Consider the following 20516-nt stretch of genomic DNA (forward strand, 5'->3'; position numbering starts at 1 on the left):
ACACACACTCAAACCCGATCGCATTTTCTCAAGTGTGCTAATCCAACATGAAAAATTTATATTTCACATTCTAATGTTCTTTACATAGTAAAATGTTTCTATTTATTCTTTAATATTTCTATATGTAACTGATTTTTTTTGGTAAAATATATATCTATGCATTTATATATAGATTATTTTTATATAGGTATAGATATATGCAGATATATAGAAATATCGATTTAAAAATACAAAGAACATATTCTCCTATGTGAAGAACATTGTAATGTGAAATATTTACAGTAAAAACATAGTTAAAAACATTATTATATATTAATTTTCAATCAATATGATTTTTCTGCTACTTGACTGCAAAGGGCACAAATTCACTTTTATATATATATATATATATATATATATATCCTATATTATAAAAGACAAGAGTTTGTCTGAAGCCGTCATGCGCAGTTCAGACAAACTCTCGCAGCTGATCGCACGCGCACCCTTGGCCAGCTGTTGATACTTCGCACGCGCGCACTTTCGCACCCACTTAGCAAGAATATAGGATAAAATACCCCCCAACACATACATAGATCATGATCCCAGTATACAAGTATGTAGGGTACCACACTAATGACATCACTGGTGTATTACTGACGTCATAACATGATTAGCTAACCTATACTAATAAGGTATTTAACTGACAGGTGTGATATAATAACGCACGTGACTACTGCATGTTGTGTAAACCTACAGCAAATGACACAACACATGCAACATTGCTGAGTGAAATGCGAACTCGCTGATAGTGTATTGAAAGGCCCCTGACTTACCATCCCGCTCCGGTATCCGGTGCGCGCACAACTCAATGTCACTAGCGAGGGTCAGAGGGAACACTATAACCGGAAACGACATTAAAGTGAGCGACCATATTGGTACTCCAACTGTGGGACGTTAGGGGTGTTCCAACATAGCCGTCTTCCGGTCGCGTTGCCAGGAAACTGAATCACACCGCGACAATGTAGCTGATTTCAGATCTTCATCATAATTCATATGCCCAGAGGTATAATGTGCACAGCTCCCTGGTATTATAAGAGACATCAGGTTTTACTGTGCTGAAAACTGTTAGTTTTGTATTAATAAATGTAGTTGCTGAATCCTCTACACGTTTTTTTTTATAGTTTTCATCATTTGAAATATATGATTTTTCATTGACCCTTGGATGAGAATCCCACAATATGGGCCCAACAAGGACCTTGAGTTGACATCCATGCCAAACACACACCACGCGCACGCAAATAGCCGTTGAAAGCAGCTGATCAGGGAGAGGGAGAGAGGGAGACAGGGGAGAGGGAGACAGGGGAGAGGGAGACAGGGGAGAGGGAGAGAGAGACAGGGGAGAGGGAGACAGGGCAGAGGGAGACAGGGGAGAGGGAGACAGGGGAGAGGGAGACGGGAGAGAGGGAGACAGGGGAGAGGGAGACAGGGGAGAGGGAGACAGGGGAGAGGGTGAGAAGGGAGAGGGAGACAGGGGAGAGGGAGACAGGGGAGAGGGAGACAGGGGAGAGGGAGAGAGAGACAGGGGAGAGGGAGACAGGGGAGAGGGTGAGAGAGACAGGAGAGAGGGAGACAGGAGAGAGGGAGACAGGGGAGAGGGAGACAGGGGAGAGGGAGACAGGGGAGAGGGAGACAGGGGAGAGGGAGACAGGGGAGAGGGAGAGAGGGAGACAGGGGAGAGGGAGACAGGGGAGAGGGAGACAGAGGAGAGGGAGACAGGGGAGAGGGAGAGAGGGGAGAGGGAGAGAGGGGAGAGGGAGAGAGGGGAGAGGGAGACAGGGGAGAGGGAGACAGGGGAGAGGGAGACAGGGGAGAGGGAGACAGGGGAGAGGGAGACAGGGGAGAGGGAGACAGGGGGACAAGGGAGAGGGAGAGAGAGACAGGGGAGAGGGAGAGAGAGACAGGGGAGAGGGAGAGAGAGACAGGGGAGAGGGAGACAGGCGAGAGGGTGAGAGAGACAGGGGAGAGGGAGACAGGGGAGAGGGAGACAGGGGAGAGGGAGAGAGAGACAGGGGAGAGGGAGACAGGGGAGAGGGTGAGAGAGACAGGGGAGAGGGAGACAGGGGAGAGGGTGAGAGAGACAGGGGGGGAGAGAGAGAGACAGGGGGGGGAGAGAGAGAGAGAGAGGGGAGAGAGAGAGACAGACAGGGGAGAGAGAGAGAGACAGGGGGAGGAGAGAGAGGCAGGGGAGAGAGAGAGACAGGGGAGTGAGAGTGAGACAGGGGAGTGAGAGTGAGAGAGACAGGGGGGATAGAGTGAGAGAGACAGGGGGGAGAGAGTGAGAGAGACAGGGGGGAGAAAGAGGGGAGAGAGAGAGATAGGGCAGAGAGAGAGAGAGAATATAAAAATAAACCACACGGCCCGTGTGAACGGGCTTTAGGACTATTATATATATATATACAAACACAAAGTAACAATGGTGAACACAACAAAGTGAGTATCACCACTGAAAACCAGAGTTGCGCACACTCACAATAAGATATAATATAGAATATAAAAAATATATATATATGTTGGTATAATGATAAACAAATAAATTGCTATATAAATCAATATTTCTAAAAAAAAACACACACAAAATAGCAAAATGAATAAAGGATATATATGTGTTCACATACTTATCACAATCTAAGACATCCAAATTATAATACATTCAAAAAGTCTTATCCTTCTGATGGCGAAATGGAATAGATATTCAGAGGTGGTGTTCAGTGCTGCTCGTCACAAAACAACTCAAGGTTCAATTTGAGTAAAATGGTACAGCTGCAGAGATCTAATGTTGTCAATGGGTCTCCTCACTCCAAGTCTGGTCAGTGGCGTCACTAGGGTTGGTGTCACCCGGTGCGGTAAGTCATGGTGTCACCCCCCCCCCAGAAAGCAGACACACACAAAAACACAGGCAAACACACATACAAACACTCATACACACTTAAAAACATACTCAGATGCACACACAAACACTCGGAAACACACTCAGACACACACATACAAAATATGTAAACTGCACTGCATTAATTATGAAGCTCATGCCTAGAGCTGCTCCCTGGCTCAGCAGAACATCAAATGAAAGATAAACAGAGCACTCTAAAATAAATCACTGAAGAAAAGGTTTAGGCGCGCAAACTATGAAAATTCTGCTCTCTGACTCTGTTCCAAGTCTTTCAGTGCCCAGCCCTGGGCCGCATGTCACTGAGCAGTGAGCACAGATAGGCAGGCAGGTTTAGGCTAGCAGCACAACTTTGCAAGCCCCACGGCACAACCACAACATTCATAGTGAAATTGGGCAGGGGAGGAGCAAAGTACAAACAAGCAAAAGCAGCCGGGAAAACTATTTGTTGAAATTGCAGCACTGGCTCAAGGGGCAACAAAATTGTGTGTCTACAACTTCCCCAGTCCCACTAATGTTCACAAATGCCAGCCTCTAATAAAATAATCTATGCATCTCAACATTGTATTTCTTTGAATTTCAATAAAATTTAAAAAAAAAAAAAAATTACCCAGGTGCGGCCCGCACCCCCCTAGTGACGCCACTGAGTCTGGTCGATATCCCCAGTGTTGCTTGCTATCAATATTAGTCCACTTGTCTGTAAGATACAGTTTCGCTAATGTCAGTTTAAACAAACCGCTCGATCCGCTCAGTCCAGAGCTAATAGAAAAACGCCGGGAGTAGCTGCAATGTACACAGGTCTCCTCTTAGCGTGCAATTCACAAGTGACGCAAGGTGGGCGTGGGCTTACGCGTTTCACGGAAAACATCCGCTTCGTCAGAGGCTTGACAACATTGGGACCAAAGATCGAATATAAGTGGGGACACTTTGAGATCCACCTGCCTTTACTTACCTCATTAGATTGGGGTTACACTTGTGAGTAGGAAATACCCTAAGTTGTTCTTGTGTTTTTATTTGTTTTATTGTATTAAATTGATTTGCACCATGAGAGGTGTTTTTGTGCGCTTGTTTCTTTAGATCTCTGCATATATATATATATATATATATATATATATATATATATATATACATTATGTCTATTTATTTATACATATGTATTTATGTGATTATATGTGTATATATGTCTTTAAATTAAGTAAAATACAGAGGTTAATCTAGATGTATAAGTGCAATATTATAAGCAGGAGATGAAAAGAAAACACCCTCTGGAAGTGTTTAAAAGATAAACAATTTAAAAATAAGTCCCTGCGCTCAAAGCTAAATATTTTTAAATCTGAGTGTATATAAAAAACAGTAAATACTAAGTAGCTGATGAAACTGATTGTTAGAAATCGATACAATTTAATGACAAATCGATACACATAATTCCATATAAAAAAACTTTTAAAGAAATAACCACTGGTGGTTTACAAAGCTAAAATGATTGGCAGTAAAAATTCATATAGAGCTATATTGATTGGAAGATAAACGTCCTATGCAAAAAGTCCCAGATAAGGCATAGTCCGCCAATATCAAGTGAAACGCTGGTGTGCGATTTAGATATAATCAATGATCCTCAGTATTCAATATTGTGTTAATCCGCAATCTCTACTTTTGCAGCTAACAGCTCAGAAAGTGCAGAATTACAAATGCTTCAGGCTGTCATTGCCCCCAAGCAGCTTTGTACGTCTTTGAGCCAAACAATCTGGTCGATTAACTTGCAATCCGACTTTCTGGCGTTGTACCTCTCTAGCATGCTGTCATCCGGGGGGTTTACTCCGCTATGGCAAGTGACGATCATGTGGCCAATTTACTCCAATAGCCGTTCTAGTTTGTGAGCTGTGTCGATCGCGGTAAAATTTAAACTGTTTCAGAGAGAGTCCAGCTTCCAAATGAGTGTACAGAGTGCTCTGTTTCCAAACAAGTATCTCAGGCAGTGTTTCCAGTAATCAGGGGCGGTTCTACACAGGGGCCCACAGGGGCCAGTGCCCCTGTAAAAATGTCCCTGGCCCCCCCTGTGGCCCCCCTGAGCTGGCCACTGAGCTGACTGAAAAATACCGGACAAGATCAAGGCTATTTATCTGCTTCCCTGTCCCTGAAACGCTGTCTAGTCAAAGCGCTGGGTTAACAAAGTGAAGTAAAACTTGTGCCCCCTCCCCTTTCAGAGATGTGCTACAGTTCCCGGGTTGTTGTGGGGGCGGGGCGTCTTACAGCTGCAGTCTGCAGACAAGAGTTCCAGAAGTGTCACTGGTTGGTTTTGCAGACGTTCTCTCTGGCCTGTACATTGCCAGAACAGAAGAGATGTAAGTCTGCCCTCTCACCTCTATAACTCTATAATGACTGCTGGAGTGTTTTCCTTATTTTTCTAATGTATGTAAATAATTATTTGACACCATTTTCATTGACTATGCTATCTGAACTATGTAGTACTAGTTAAGTGCATAGTCTTCTTTATTTTATTTTTTTCTACTCAGTGTGTGTATGTATGTATGTATGTATGTGTGTGTGTATATATATATATATATATATATATATATGTATGTGTGTGTGTGTGTGTGTGTATATATATATATATATATATATATATATATATGTGTGTGTGTGTGTGTGTATATGTGCATGGATGTGTGTGTGTGTGTGTGTATTTGTGTGTATATGTGTGGTTGTGTGTGTGTGTGTATATACAGTATATACATATGTGTGTATATGTGTTTGTGTATGTATGTGTGTGTGTGTATATGTATGTGTGTATATATGTGTATGGATGTGGGTGTGTATGTGTATATAGGTGTATGTGTGTGTGTGTATGTATATGTGTGTGTATAAATGTATATATATTTATAATTTGTGTGTGTATGTGTGTGTATATATATATATATATATATATATATATGTGTGTGTATATATGTGAATGGATGAGAATGGATGTGTGTATATATGTATGTGTGTGTATATATGTGTGTGTATATATGTGTGTATATATATATATATATATATATTATATATATATACATACATACACATACACACACATTTATATACTGTATATATATAAATATATAATATATATATATATACACACACACATATATATACACGTACACACACAAATTATAAATATATATACATTTATACACACACACACACACACATATATATATATCATTTGTTTCCATTTTTTAATGTGCCCCCCTGATTAGACACTGGCCCCACCTTGGCCCCCCCAGTAAAATTTGTCTAGAACCGCCACTGCCAGTAATTGTACGCATCTACAATTACTGGAAGCTGGACTCTTTCTGAAACAGTTTGCAATATTTTTTTGTGAATAATTTTTATCAGACAGTGTTGATATGAGTGTAACTGTACTGTGAAATGTATTGGACGTTGCGTTAACTCAACGTCCATTAATTTCATGCACTACTTCGGACGTGCGCAAACAGCTGGGATAAACACCACTCGTAATCTAGCCCTATATCAGTCTAAGCTCTGAATATAGAAAGCATCCACCATCTTTCTCAGGACTAAGTACTTAATAATAAAAGCAACCATCAACATACAAGCATATGTACAGCTTAAAGGGATACTAAACCCAATTTTTTTTCTTTCATGATTCAGATAGAGCATGCAATTTTAAGCAACTTTCTAATTTACTCCCATTATCAATTTTTCTTCGTTCTCTTGCTATCTTTATTTGAAAAATAAGGCATCTAAGCTAAGGAGTCAGCCAATTTTTTATTCAGGACACTGGACAGCACTTGCTTATTGTTTGAGTACATTTTAGCCAGAAATCAGTGAGCACAACCCAGGTTGTAAACCAAAAATGGTCCAGCTTCTAAACCTACACTCTTGCTTTTCAAATAAAGATAGCAAGATAATGAAATAATTATTTTCTGCATAACGTGTGCGTTGTAAGGGCATTATATATGTTCAGTTTGTTTCAACACTACCCATTTAGTTATTGTGTCTTTATTTTATTCCTGTAGAACGCAGCCCGTTTGGAAACCAGGAGAATGTGCGATGGAGGAAAAATGTAACACACTGGAGACCGTCTGGAGATAAAACAGAGAAGTAAGCACATCCAATAAACATAATATTTAGAGATACGTGAAACAAATATGGTTTCAGAACACAGAATGAGGAGGGCTTTGCATTTTCCGTAGAGCTTTAGAAGTGAGAAGATTTGTTGCATTGTCTGTCATGCCTTGTGCTAAATAGTTTCTGCGTTAGTAAAATTATCTACCCCTGTGATTCCATATACCACCGTTAAAGAGTAATGGTACTCAAAAAAAAGATGTCTTTGTTCTATTTGAATTAGAGTAATTTAAAATCCATTAGAGTATATATATATTTTTTAATGGATTTACTTGTGCTGAATATATAATCTTTTCTTTTTAATGACACAGTGAGTCCACGGATCATCTAATTACTAGTGGGAATATCACTCCTGCCCAGCAGGAGGCGGCAAAGAGCACCCCAGCAAAGCTGTTAAATATCACCTCCCTTCCCTCCAACCCAGTCATTCTCTTTGCCTACGTTAGAGCAAGAAAGTGGTAAAGTTTAGGTGTTAGAAAGAAAATTTTTCAAGCAAGATTTTATTATTTTTAAGTAGTACAAGATTGTGCTGCTTTGTCCTAGGGTGTAGCCGTAGTCCATATCAGTCTCTTCAGTAGAGCAGTGGTTGCTTTCAAGCAATGGGAACTTGTGGGGTATAATCGTAACTGCGCCTCCCATATATTTAATGCTGCCCTAACTTCAAAAGCCTGAGTAAGATTACTCAGTCTTTGCGTTTTTTCCACAGGTCCATGTGAGGGAACATGCCTCTCAAACTTAGTGAGCTGCCTTGCTGCCGGGAAGATTTCTAAAGGTAAGTGCTAACTTTTTATTTTTCTGGGAACGTATACAGAATAAAAGATGGCACTTTAAAAGTACTACTGGGACAAAAGACATTCTCCTATGGCTTAGGGGATAATTTTATTATGGGCAGTAGTGGCAGGCACTGGGGACGAGGAGATCATTCTCAGAGGTGGTGTTTTTACTTTTTTAATATCCGACAGCTTTGCAATACATTTGGCTGAACGGGAGGTTAATCTTGTAACTCCCACGATGGGCAGGGTTAGCTTAGGCAGCAAATTTTTTTGCGTGCCTTTTTTCTTTTTTAAGACACGATGAGTCCACGGATCATCTTAATTACTAATGGGATATTCACCTCCTGGTCAGCAGGAGGAGGCAAAGAGCACCACAGCAGAGCTGTTAAATAGCTCCTCCCTTCCCTCCCACTCCAGTCATTCTCTTTGCCTGCGTTAGTGATAGGAAGTGGTAAAGTGATGTGTTAGAATAGATCTTCAATCAAGAGTTTATTATTTTCTCTTGTTAAGTGTATCCAGTCCACGGATCATCCATTACTTGTGGGATATTCTCCTTCCCAACAGGAAGTTGCAAGAGGATCACCCACAGCAGAGCTGCTATATAGCTCCTCCCCTCACTGCCATATCCAGTCATTCTCTTGCAACTCTCAACAAAGATGGACGTAGTAAGAGGAGAGTGGTGTATTATAGTTAGTTTTTTAACTTCAATCAAAAGTTTGTTATTTTTAAATGGTACCGGAGTGTACTGTTTCATCTCAGGCAGCATTAGAAGAAGAATCTGCCTGTGATTTCTATGATCTTAGCAGAAGTAACTAAGATCCACTGCCGTTCTCACATATTCTGAGGAGTGAGGTAACTTCAGAGGGGGAATGGCGTGCAGGTTTTCCTGCAATAAGGTATGTGCAGTTAATATATTTCTAGGGATGGAATTTGCTAGAAAAATGCTGCTGATACCGGATTAATGTAAGTTAAGCCTTAAATGCAGTGATAGCGACTGGTATCAGGCTTATTAACAGAGATACATACTCTTATTGGGGCCTAGTTTTTTTTCCACATGGCTTGCTTGATTTTTGCCTAGAAACAGTTTCCTGAAGCTTTCCACTGTTGCAATATGAGTGGGAAGGGCCTATTTTAGTGCTTTTCTGTGCAGATAAAAATACTGACAGAGACATTCAGCTTCCCTCTGCATGATACAGGACATCTCTGAAGGGCTCAAAAGGCTTCAAAGTCGTGTTTGAGGAGGGTAACAATCACAGTAGACTGTGGCAGTTGTTGTGACTGTGTTTAAAAAACGTTTTTGTCATTTATTATTCTGTTTTTGTTATTAAGGGGTTAATCATCCATTTGCAAGTGGGTGCAATGCTCTGCTGACTTGTTACATACACTGTAAAAATATTGTTAGTGTAACTGCCTTTTTTCACCGTTATTTCAAATTTTGTCAAAATTTGTTTCTCTTAAAGGCACAGTAACGTTTTTTATATTGCTTGTTAACTTGCTTTAAAGTGTTTTCCAAGCTTGCTAGTCTCATTGCTAGTCTGTACAAACATGTCTGAAACAGAGGATACTTGTTCATTATGTTTAAAAGCCATGGTGGAGCCCCATAGGAGAATGTGTACTAAATGTATTGATTTCACCTTAAACAGTAAAGATCAGTCTTTATCTATAAAAGAATTGTCACCAGAGGGGTCTGTCGAGGGGGAAGTTATGCCGACTAACTCTCCCCACGTGTCGGACCCTTCGCCTCCCGCTCAAGGGACGCACGCTAATATGGCGCCAAGTACATCAGGGACGCCCATAGCGATTACTTTGCAGGACATGGCTGCAATCATGAATAATACCCTGTCAGAGGTATTATCCAGATTGCCTGAATTGAGAGGCAAGCGCGATAGCTCTGGGGTTAGACGAGATACAGAGCGCGTAGATGCTGTAAGAGCCATGTCTGATACTGCGTCACAATATGCAGAACCTGAGGACGGAGAGCTTCAGTCTGTGGGTGACGTCTCTGAATCGGGGAGACCTGATTCAGAGATTTCTAATTTTAAACGTAAGCTTGAGAACCTCTGTGTATTGCTTGGGGAGGTATTAGCTGCTCTGAATGACTGTGACACAATTGCAGTGCCAGAGAAATTGTGTAGGCTGGATAAATACTATGCAGTGCCGGTGAGTACTGATGTTTTTCCAATACTTAAAAGGCTTACAAAAATTATTAGTAAGGAGTGGGATAGGCTCGGTGTGCCCTTTTCCCCACCTCCTATATTTAGAAAAATGTTTCCAATAGATGCCACTACACGCGATTTATGGCAGACTGTCCCTAAGGTGGAGGGAGCAGTTTCTACTTTAGCAAAGTGTACCACTATCCCGGTTGAGGACAGTTGTGCTTTTTCAGATCCAATGGATAAAAAAATTAGAGGGTTACCTTAAGAAAATGTTTATTCAACAAGGTTTTATTTTACAGCCCCTTGCATGCATTGCACCTGTCACTGCTGCAGCGGCATTCTGGTTTGAGGCCCTGGAAGAGGCCATCCATACAGCTCCATTGACTGAAATTGTTGACAAGCTTAGAACTCTTAAGCTAGCTAACTCATTTGTTTCTGATGCCATTGTTCATTTGACTAAACTAACGGCTAAGAATTCCGGATTCGCCATCCAGGCGCGTAGGGTGCTATGGCTCAAATCCTGGTCAGCTGTATGACCTTTAGCAGCCCAGATTGGACAATTGTAACAACAGATGCCAGCCTTCTAGGTTGGGGTGCAGTCTGGAACTCCCTGAAGGCTCAGGGTTCATGGACTCAGGAGGAGAAACTCCTCCCAATAAATATTCTGGAGTTAAGAGCAATTTTCAATGCTCTTCTGGCTTGGCCTCAGCTAGCAACACTGAGGTTCATCAGATTTCAGTCGGACAACATCACGACTGTGGCTTACATCAACCATCAAGGGGGAACCAGGAGTTCCCTAGCGATGTCAGAAGTCTCCAAGATAATTCGCTGGGCAGAGACTCACTCTTGCCACCTGTCAGCGATCCATATCCCAGGTGTAGAGAACTGGGAGGCGGATTTTCTAAGTCGTCAGACTTTTCATCCGGGGGAATGGGAACTCCATCCAGAGGTGTTTGCTCAATTGGTTCTTCGTTGGGGCAAACCAGAATTGGATCTCATGGCGTCTCGCCAGAACGCCAAGCTTCCTTGTTACGGATCCAGGTCCAGGGACCCAGAAGCGGCACTGATAGATGCTCTAGCAGCGCCTTGGTTCTTCAACCTGGCTTATGTGTTTCCACCGTTTCCTCTGCTCCCTCGTCTGATTGTCAAAATCAAACAGGAAAGAGCATCGGTGATATTGATAGCGCCTGCGTGGCCACGCAGGACCTGGTATGCAGACCTTGTGGACATGTCATCCTTTCCACCATGGACTCTGCCTCTGAGACAAGACCTTCTAATACAAGGTCCTTTCAATCATCCGAATCTACTTTCTCTGAGACTGACTGCATGGAGATTGAACGCTTGATCCTATCAAAGCGTGGCTTCTCCGAGTCAGTAATTGATACCTTAATACAGGTACGAAAGCCTGTCACCAGGAAAATTTACCACAAGATATGGCGTAAATATCTTCATTGGTGTGAATCCAAGAATTACTCATGGAGTAGGGTTAGGATTCCTAGGATATTGTCCTTCCTCCAAGAGGGTTTGGACAAAGGATTATCAGCTAGTTCTTTAAAGGGACAGATTTCTGCTCTGTCTATTCTTTTACACAAGCGTCTGGCAGAAGTTCCAGACGTTCAGGCATTTTTTCAGGCGTTAGAATTAAGCCTGTTTTTAATCCTGTTGCTCCTCCATGGAGCTTAAACTTGGTTCTTAAAGTTCTTCAAGGGGTTCTGTTTGAACCCCTTCATTCTATTGATATCAAACTTCTTTCATGGAAAGTTCTTTTTCTGATGGCTATTTCTTCGGCTCGAAGAGTCTCTGAGTTATCTGCCTTACATTGTGATTCTCCTTATCTGATCTTTCATTCAGATAAAGTTGTTCTGCGTACAAAACCTTGGTTTTTACCCAAGGTGGTTTCTAACAAGAATACCAATCAAGAGATTGTTGTTCCATCATTATGTCCTAATCCTTCTTCAAAGAAGGAACGTCTTTTGCATAATCTAGACGTAGTCCGTGCCTTGAAGTTTTACTTACAGGCTACTAAAGATTTTCGCCAAACATCTAACCTGTTTGTGGTTTACTCTGGACAGAGGAGAGGTCAGAAGGCCTTGGCAACCTCTCTTTCTTTTTGGCTTCGGAGTATAATCCGTTTAGCCTATGAGACTGCTGGACAGCAGCCTCCTGAAAGGATTACAGCTCATTCTACTAGAGCTGTGGCTTCCACCTGGGCCTTTAAAAATGAGGCCTCTGTTGAACAGATTTGCAAGGCTGCAACTTGGTCTTCCCTTCATACTTTTTCCAAATTTTCCAAATTTGATACTTTTGCTTCTTCGGAGGCTGTTTTTGGGAGAAAGGTTCTACAGGCAGTGGTTCCTTCCGTTTAAGTTCCTGCCTTGTCCCTCCCATCATCCGTGTACTTTAGCTTTGGTATTGGTATCCCACAAGTAATGGATGATCCGTGGACTGGATACACTTAACAAGAGAAAACATAATTTATGCTTACCTGATAAATTTATTTCTCTTGTAGTGTATCCAGTCCACGGCCCGCCCTGTCCTTTTCAGGCAGGTCTAAATTTTAATTAAACTACAGTCACCACTGCACCCTATGGTTTCTCCTTTTCTCTGCTTGTTTCGGTCGAATGACTGGATATGGCAGTGAGGGGAGGAGCTATATAGCAGCTCTGCTGTGGGTGATCCTCTTGCAACTTCCTGTTGGGAAGGAGAATATCCCACAAGTATTGGATGATCCGTGGAGTGGATACACTACATGAGAAATAAATTTATCAGGTAAGCATAAATTATGTTTTTAAATTAGTGCAAGATTGTGCTGCTTTGTTCTCGGGTGTAGCCGTAGTCCATATCAGTCTCTTCAGTAGAGCTTTGGTGGCTTTAGAGCAATGGGAGCTTGTGGGACATAATTCTCACTGTGCCTCTCATATTATGATGCTGCCCTATCTTCTATAGCCTGAGCTGGATTTACTCAGACTTTTATTTCTCCACAGGTCGATGTGAGGGATAGGACCTCTCAAGCCTGTGAGCTGTCTTTGCTGTCAGGCAGATGTAAGGTAAGTGCTGCTTTTTTATTCTGGGACCAAAGATCAAAAACTCAGAGGAAAAGTGGGCACTTTTATTTACACTGTAAGAAACATATAAGGCTCATGTAACAGGGGCACTTTATGTTTGGGACATCAAGTTCTCCTTGTATGGAGAGTAATTTGACAGCCATAACTGCAGGCACTGGGGCTGGGAATTAAGCTTACTTTAAATTCGCTATGGAGGTTATTTCTCCCAACGGCTTAAACAAGCAAATAAGCCGGTCGGGAGATGAATGTACATTAACGCCCACGATGGGCAGGCCTATCGGGTTCACATGCTTTTCTATAACTGTGTAGTACTCAGATACACTTCTTCCATTGCAGAGACGGCTGAATAGCGTGTCACTAGAACCGCATGTTTTTTTTTATATAATTAAGCAAGCGATTCTAGTCTTATTTGTTTATGTGTTTTTTGTTGCTGAAGTCCCGGATCGTTCCAGCTCCACAAAAGAGAGATAGTGAAATTCTGGTTGGCGGTCAGGTAGGGGCCTCAGCAGGGTTGCTGAGGTGTAAGGGTGTCTGATTGAGATTAATTGGCACTATTTTTCTATGCGACATAGCAGGGTAAAAAAGTTACCTGTTTAAATTTAAAGGCGCAGTAACGTTTTTCTGTACAAAGTTTTTTATTCATTTGGAGTTATTAATTCATACATAATGAACAGCATGGATAGGAAGAGGTAAAGTGAGGTGTTAGTATAGATTCTTCAATCAAGAGTTTATTATTTTTTAAAGCAGTGCAAGATGTGCTGCTTTGTCCTAGGGTGTAGCCGTAGTCCATATCAGTCTCTGTAGTAGAGCCTTGGTGGCTTTAGAGCAATGGGAACTTGTGGGACATAATTCTCACTGCGCCTCCCATATTTTCTTGCTGCCCTATATCCTTCAGTCTGAGGTATTCTTTGACTCAGCATTTTATTTTCCTCCGGTCGATGTGAGGGAGAGGACCTCTCAAGCCTGAGAGCTGCCTTGCCTTTCTGGGGAATATCAGTGTGCACACGCTGAACATAAGGGGCTCTGTAGGGAAAGTAGCTCTTTATGTTGGGACGTTCAAGGCTTTCCTGAGGGAAAAGTAATTGGGCAGTGTTATGTAGCAACAATCCACAGTAAAAAGGCACTGGGGCTGGAGTTAAGCTATAAAAATTAGATGACTCTGGTGGTTTCACTATTCTATGTAACTGTTCATTCATTGAATAGAACAGCATAGGTGTACGCCCACAATGGGGCGGTTCTTCCGTCTTTTGCGTGCCACTTTCGTAGCGCTTCAGTTCAGAGAGGCTGAGGGAATAGTGCGACATCAGGAAGGAGTTATCGGGTCTGTTCTAGAGTTGCATGGTGAAAGCATGCGTTGCTAGTGCAGACACAGTGTTTCCTTTTTTTCACAGTATCGTTGTGGTTGTTAAAGCAAGGCATTACCAAAACGGATCGTCTGAAGGGAGGAACTCTAGCGATCTTCAGTCAAGTAGGAGCACTTCAGCAGAGTGCTGAGGTGCAGAGGTGGATTTTTTGTGGATTTAAACTGAACGTTTTTGCAGTAAAAAAGGAAACCGTTTTTTAAACTGACAATCTGCAGTAAAAAGAAAGAAAAACGTTTTGAATTTAAAGAGACAGTAATAGTTTTTATAATTAATATTTGCAAATATTTTTGATATTTTTTGTTGACTATTTGGCAAATTGTGAACAAGCATTGACCAAGGGGGCTTGCAAGATGTCACCTGCTCTTTATGTTTTGACGGCAATGTGGAACCACCAATCCCTTTCTGTCCTTCATGTATTGAAAGGACTTTGAGTTATAGGGAAAAGATTTTTTCAGAGCCAGTTTCCTCTAAGGCAGATGTTGTCCAAGCGTCTAATGATGAGGGCCAATATATGCCGCAGTTTTCTCCCCAAGTGTCCCAAATGCTTCTCTCATGTCTTCTACTATTTCTGATGCTCTGTCTGCCTTTCCAATGTTGCAGGGCAAACGTAAGAGGAAAGCCAGACATTCAGTAAGCGAGGTTTCTGATGCAATTGTTGCAATTTCAGAGGTATCCTCCCAACAACCTGAAGAGGAGGGTACCACAGTAGTTTCTGAAGGGGAAATTTCAGATTCAGAGAGTCTATTACCTCTGACGGACTCGGAGGTGGTATCTTTCATATTTAAACTTGATCACCTTCGTCTGTTACTCAGAGAGGTTTTAGTTACCTTGGACAATAGTGACTCCACAGTGGTGGTTGTCCCTCAGAAGTCTAGTAAACTGGACAAATATTTTGAGGTTCCTTCCTACACAGATGCATTTCCAGTTCCTAAAATAACTACTGAAATCATTGCTAAGGAGTGGGAGAGACCGGGCATTCCTTTCTCTCCCTCTCCTGTTTTTAAGAAAATGTTTCCAATAGCCGATTCTGTTATGAGGCTTGGCAAACTGTTCCTAAGGTAGAAGGAGCCGTTTCCACCTTAGCTAAGAGAACTACTATTTCCATAGAGGATAGTTGTACTTTCAAGGATCCTATGGATAAGAAGTTATAGGGGTTACTCAAGAAGATTTATGTACACCAAGGTCTGCAATGGCAGCCAGCTGTGTGCATTGCCACCATCACTAGTGCGGCGGCGTATTGGTTTGATGCTCTGTCTGAGGCCCTCAGGATAGAAACTTCTTTGGATAAGATCCAAGATAGGATAAAACTAGCTAATGCCTTTATTTCGAACGCTTCTTAAACTAGCTAATGCCTTTATCTCGGACGCTTCCCTTCAAGTTATCAAATTGGGAGCTAAGATCTCGAGTTTCTCTATTCTAGCTTGCAGAGCCTTATGGTTAAAACCTTGGTCTGTGGATGTGTCATCGAAGTCTAAGCGTCTAACTATTCCTTACAAGGGGAAGACCTTGTTTGGACCTGATCTGAAGGAGATTATTTCTGATATCACGGGAGGTAAGGGGCATCTTCTCCCTCAAGATAAGAGAAATAAATAAAAAGGACGACAGAGCAATTTTCGTTCCTTTCGAAATTTCAAAGGAAATTCTTCCTCTTCCTCCTCTAAGCTGGAACAGTCTAAGCCTACATGGAAACCCAGCCAGTCTTGGAACAAAGGAAAACAGTCCAAGAAACCAGTTAGTGATTCCAAGACAGCACGAAGGGCATGCCACCGATCCGGGACCGGATCTGGTAGGGGGCAGACTTTCCTTCTTCGTTCAAGCCTGGTTTTGGGATGTCCAGGATCCCTGGGCAATAGAAATAGTGTCTCAGGGATACAAACTGGAGTTCAAAGTTTTTCATCCCAGAGGCAGATTTCTACTTTCAAGATTGTCTACAGACCAGACAGAGAGGCGTTCTTACACTGTGTAGGAAACCTCTCCGCTCTGGGAGTGATAGTTCCTGTTCCAAGTCAGGATCATGGTCTGAGATTTTACTCCAATCTGTTTGTGGTTCCAAAAAAAGAGGGAACCTTTAGACCAATTTTAGATCTCAAAAGTCTAAACGAATTCCTCAGAGTACCATCCTTCAAGATGGAAACTATTTGTTCCATTCTTCCCTTCGTTCAAGAGGGTCAATTTATGACAACGGTAGATATAAAGGACGTGTACCTGCATGTTCCCATCCACAGGGACCATCACAAGTTTCTGAGGTTTGCATTTCTAGACAAACACTTCCAGTTTGTGGCTCTTCCATTCAGCCTTGCCACAGCTCCCAGAATTTTCTCAAATGTTCTAGGATCCCTGTTGGCGGTGCTCATATTGCGGGGCATTGCGTGGCGCCTTATCTGGACGACATTCTGGTTCAGGCGCCATCCTTTCAACAAGCAAAATCCCACACGGAAATGTTGTTATCCTTGCTGCTATCTCACGGATGGAAGATGAATTTGGAAAATAGTTCCAACTACAAGGGTAGTTTTCTTGGGAACCATAATAGATTCCTTATCAATGAAAATTTTTCTGACAGAAGTCAGGAAATCAAAGATTTTCGATTCCTGTCTAGTGCTTTAGTCCTCTCCTCAGCCATTAGTGGCTCAATGCATGGAGGTAATCGGTCTGATGGTAGCAGCCATGGACATCATTCCGTTTGCCCATTTCCACCTCAAGCATATGCATGCTCAGGCAGTGGAACGGAGATTATGCGGATTTGTCTCCACGATTACATCTGGAGCAGGAGACAAGGGATTCTCCTCTTTGGTGGTTGTCTCAGGAACATCTCTCCTAGGGAACCTGCTTCCGCAGATCCACCTGGATGATTGTGACAACGGATGCCAGCTTACTGGGATGGGGAGCAGTCTGGGGCTCTCTAAAGGCTCAGGGGACATGGACTCGGTCGGAGGCTGTTTTACCCATAAACATTCTTGAGCTGAGAGAAATTTTCCATGCTCTTCTGGCCTTGCCTCAGTTAGCTTCGGCCAGGTTTATCAGGTTCCAGTCGGACAACATAACTTCAGTGGCTTACATCAACCATCGGGGGGAACTCGGAGTTCCTTGGCCATGGCAGAGGTAGCCAAGATAATTCAGTGGGCGGAGTTCCACAACTGCTGCCTGTCGGCGATCCACATCCCAGGAGTGGACAACTGGGAGGCGGATTTTCTGAGCAGACAGATCTTTCACCCGGGGGAGTGGGAACTTCATCCGGAAGTGTTATCCAGCTTGATTCTCAAATGGGGACTGCCGGAGCTGGATCTCATGGCATCTCGGCAGAATGCCAAGCTTCGAGGTACAGGTCAAGGTCAAGGGATCCTCAGGCGGTACTAATGGACGCTCTGGCGGTACCTTGGAATTTCAGTCTCGCATACCTGTTTCCCCCGTTCACTCTCCTCCCTCGAGTCATTGCTCTAATCAAACAAGAGAGGGTGTCGTTGATCCTCATAGCACCGGCGTGGCCTTGCAGGATCTGTTATGCAGACCTGGTGGAGATGTCATCTCTTCCACCTTGGAGACTTCCATTGAGAAAGGACCTTCTACTTCAAGGGCCCTTCCTTCATCCAAATCTAGTTTCTCTGAAGCTGACTGCTTGAAGATTGAATGCTTAATTTTATCTAAGCGTGGATTTTCAGAGTCGGTCATTGAGACCATGATTCAGTCTCGTAAGCCTGTGACTAGAAAGATTTACCATAAGATATGGCGTAAATGTCTGCATTTGTGTGAATCCAAAGGCTACTCTTGGAGTAGAGTTCGGATTCCTAGAATTTAGTCTTTTCTCCAAGAGGGTTTGTGAAGGGTTTATCGGCAAGCTCCCTAAAGGGTCAAATATCTGCCTTGTCTATTTTGTTACATAAATGTCTGGCAGATGTACCAGACGTGCAATCGTTCTGTCAGGCCTTGGTCAGAATCAGGCCTGTGTTTAAGCCGGTTACTCCTCCCTGGAGTCTTAATCTAGTTCTTAAGGTTCTTCAAAAGGCTGTTTGAGCCTATGCATTCCTTAGATATTAAGTTGTGATCTTGGAAGGTTTTGTTTCTTGTTGCTATTTCATCTGCTCGTAGACTTTCAGAGCTCTCGGCATTACAGTATGAGTCTCCTTACCTTATTTTTCATTCGGATAAGGTAGTTTTGCGTATTAAGTTAGGGTTTCTCCCTAAAGTGGTTTCAGATCGGAACATTAATCAGGAGATTGTTGTTCCTTCCTTGTGTCCTAACCCTTCTTCTCAGAAGGAAAGTCTTCTGCACAATCTGGACGTGGTGCGTGCATTTGAATTCTATTTACAGGCGACTAAGGATTTTCGTCAGTCTTCTGCTCTGTTTGTGGTTTTCTCTGGAAAGCGTAAGGGGCAGAATGCTATGGCTACTTTTCTTTCTTTGTGGCTGAAGAGTATCATTCCCTTGGCCTATGAAACTGCTGGACAGCAGCCTCCTGAGAGAGTTACGGCTCATTCTACGAGGGCTGTTTCCTCTTCCTGGGCATTCAAAAATGAAGCTTCTGTGGAACAGATTTGCAAGGCTGCAACTTGGTCCTCTCCACACTTTTTCTAAATTCTATAAATTTGATACTTTTGCCTCGTCTGAGGCTTCTTTTGGGAGAAAGGTTCTTCAAGCAGTGGTGCCTTCCGTTTAGGTTCCCTGTCTTGTCCCTCCCTTATCATCTGTGTCCTCTAGCTTGGGTATTGATTCCCAATAGTAATTAGATGATCCGTGGACTCACCGTGTCATTAGAAAAAAACTAAATTTATGGTTACCTGATAAATGTATTTATTTCTTGACACGGTGAGTCCACGGCCCGCCCTGTTTTCTTAAGGACAGGGTTTTTTGTTATAAATTTCAGACACCTCTGCACCTTGTTGCTTCCTTTCTCTCCTTTGCTTCGGTCGAATGACTGGGATTGGAGGGAAGGGAGGTGATATTTAACAGTTTTGCTGTGGTGCTCTTTGCCGCCTCCTGCTGGGCAGGAGTGATATTCCCAATAGTAATTAGATGATCCATGGACTCACCGTGTCAAGAAATAAATAAATTTTTATCAGGTAAGCATACATTTAGTTTTTTTCTGTTGTAGTTAACCCTGTGAGCCAGTGAACACTAGATACCCATTTAGATTGTAAGTTCCCACGGGAACAGGGCTCCCAATTCCCCCTGTATTTGTTTGTTAAATTTTATCTGGTGTCTCATATTGTACTGTCCTTTTATCTTTGTTACCTATGGACAGCGCTGCGGTATCTGTTGGCGCTTTATAAATAAAGAATAATAATAATAAAATCAGTTGTACACAAATGTAAACTTCCTCTTAATTTATTTTTAAATTGAAAACCGCTTTTACTTAGGAACACAAAACCCCCCCAAAAAATAATTTCATGATTCATACAATTTTAATAAATTTTCCAATTTACTTCTGTTACCTAATTTGCTTTGTTTTCGTGGTATATTTAGTTGAAAAGCATACCTAGGTAGGCCCAGAAGCAGCAATTCACTACTGGGAACTAGCTTTTGAATGGTGGCTGCATGTATATTCTACTTGTCATTGGATAACGTAGCTCTCAGTACTGCTTTGCTGCTCCTTCAGCAAAGGATACCAAGAGAATGAAGCAAATTGGAGACCAGAAGTAAATTAAAAACTTGTTTAATTAAAATGATCTATCTGAATTATGAAAGAAAACTTTTGGGTTTAATGGCTCTTTAACCTTTCTTTCATGCAAAATATTGTATATACATGATGGATAAACATTTGAATACAATTTCCCTTTAAGATTGCCTCACCTACATCCATTGCATGCACAGTTAAAGGGACATGAAACTCAAAAAAATGTCTTTCATGATTCATATAGAGCATACATTTGTAAACTTTCCAATTTACATCTATTATCAATTTGTTATTCTCTTAAAATTGAAGGAACAGCAATGCACTATTGGGAGTCATATATATATGCAGCCACCAATCAGCAGCAAGCTCCCAGCTGATGAGCCTAGTTAGGTATGCTTTTTAACCAAGGATAACATTAGAACAAAGCAAATTAGTTAAGATGTACACTGAAAAGTTGTTTAAAATTGAATGCACTATCTAAAACATGAAAGGAAA

At 42.1% G+C, this 20516-nt stretch overlaps 1 protein-coding gene across 1 annotated transcript in view; it reads left to right on the plus strand.

Annotated features, from left to right (window-relative positions):
• DOCK6 (dedicator of cytokinesis 6) overlaps positions 1 to 20516 on the plus strand; it is a 360578-nt gene that overhangs the window by 255204 nt on the left and 84858 nt on the right. Inside the window, 1 exon segment of the mRNA XM_053717880.1 lies at positions 6946 to 7030. Within this exon segment, the coding sequence (XP_053573855.1) occupies positions 6946 to 7030 (85 nt within the window).

The sequence above is a fragment of the Bombina bombina genome, chromosome 6 (genome assembly GCF_027579735.1).
Source record: "Bombina bombina isolate aBomBom1 chromosome 6, aBomBom1.pri, whole genome shotgun sequence".
In the NCBI taxonomy this organism is placed as follows: domain Eukaryota; kingdom Metazoa; phylum Chordata; class Amphibia; order Anura; family Bombinatoridae; genus Bombina; species Bombina bombina.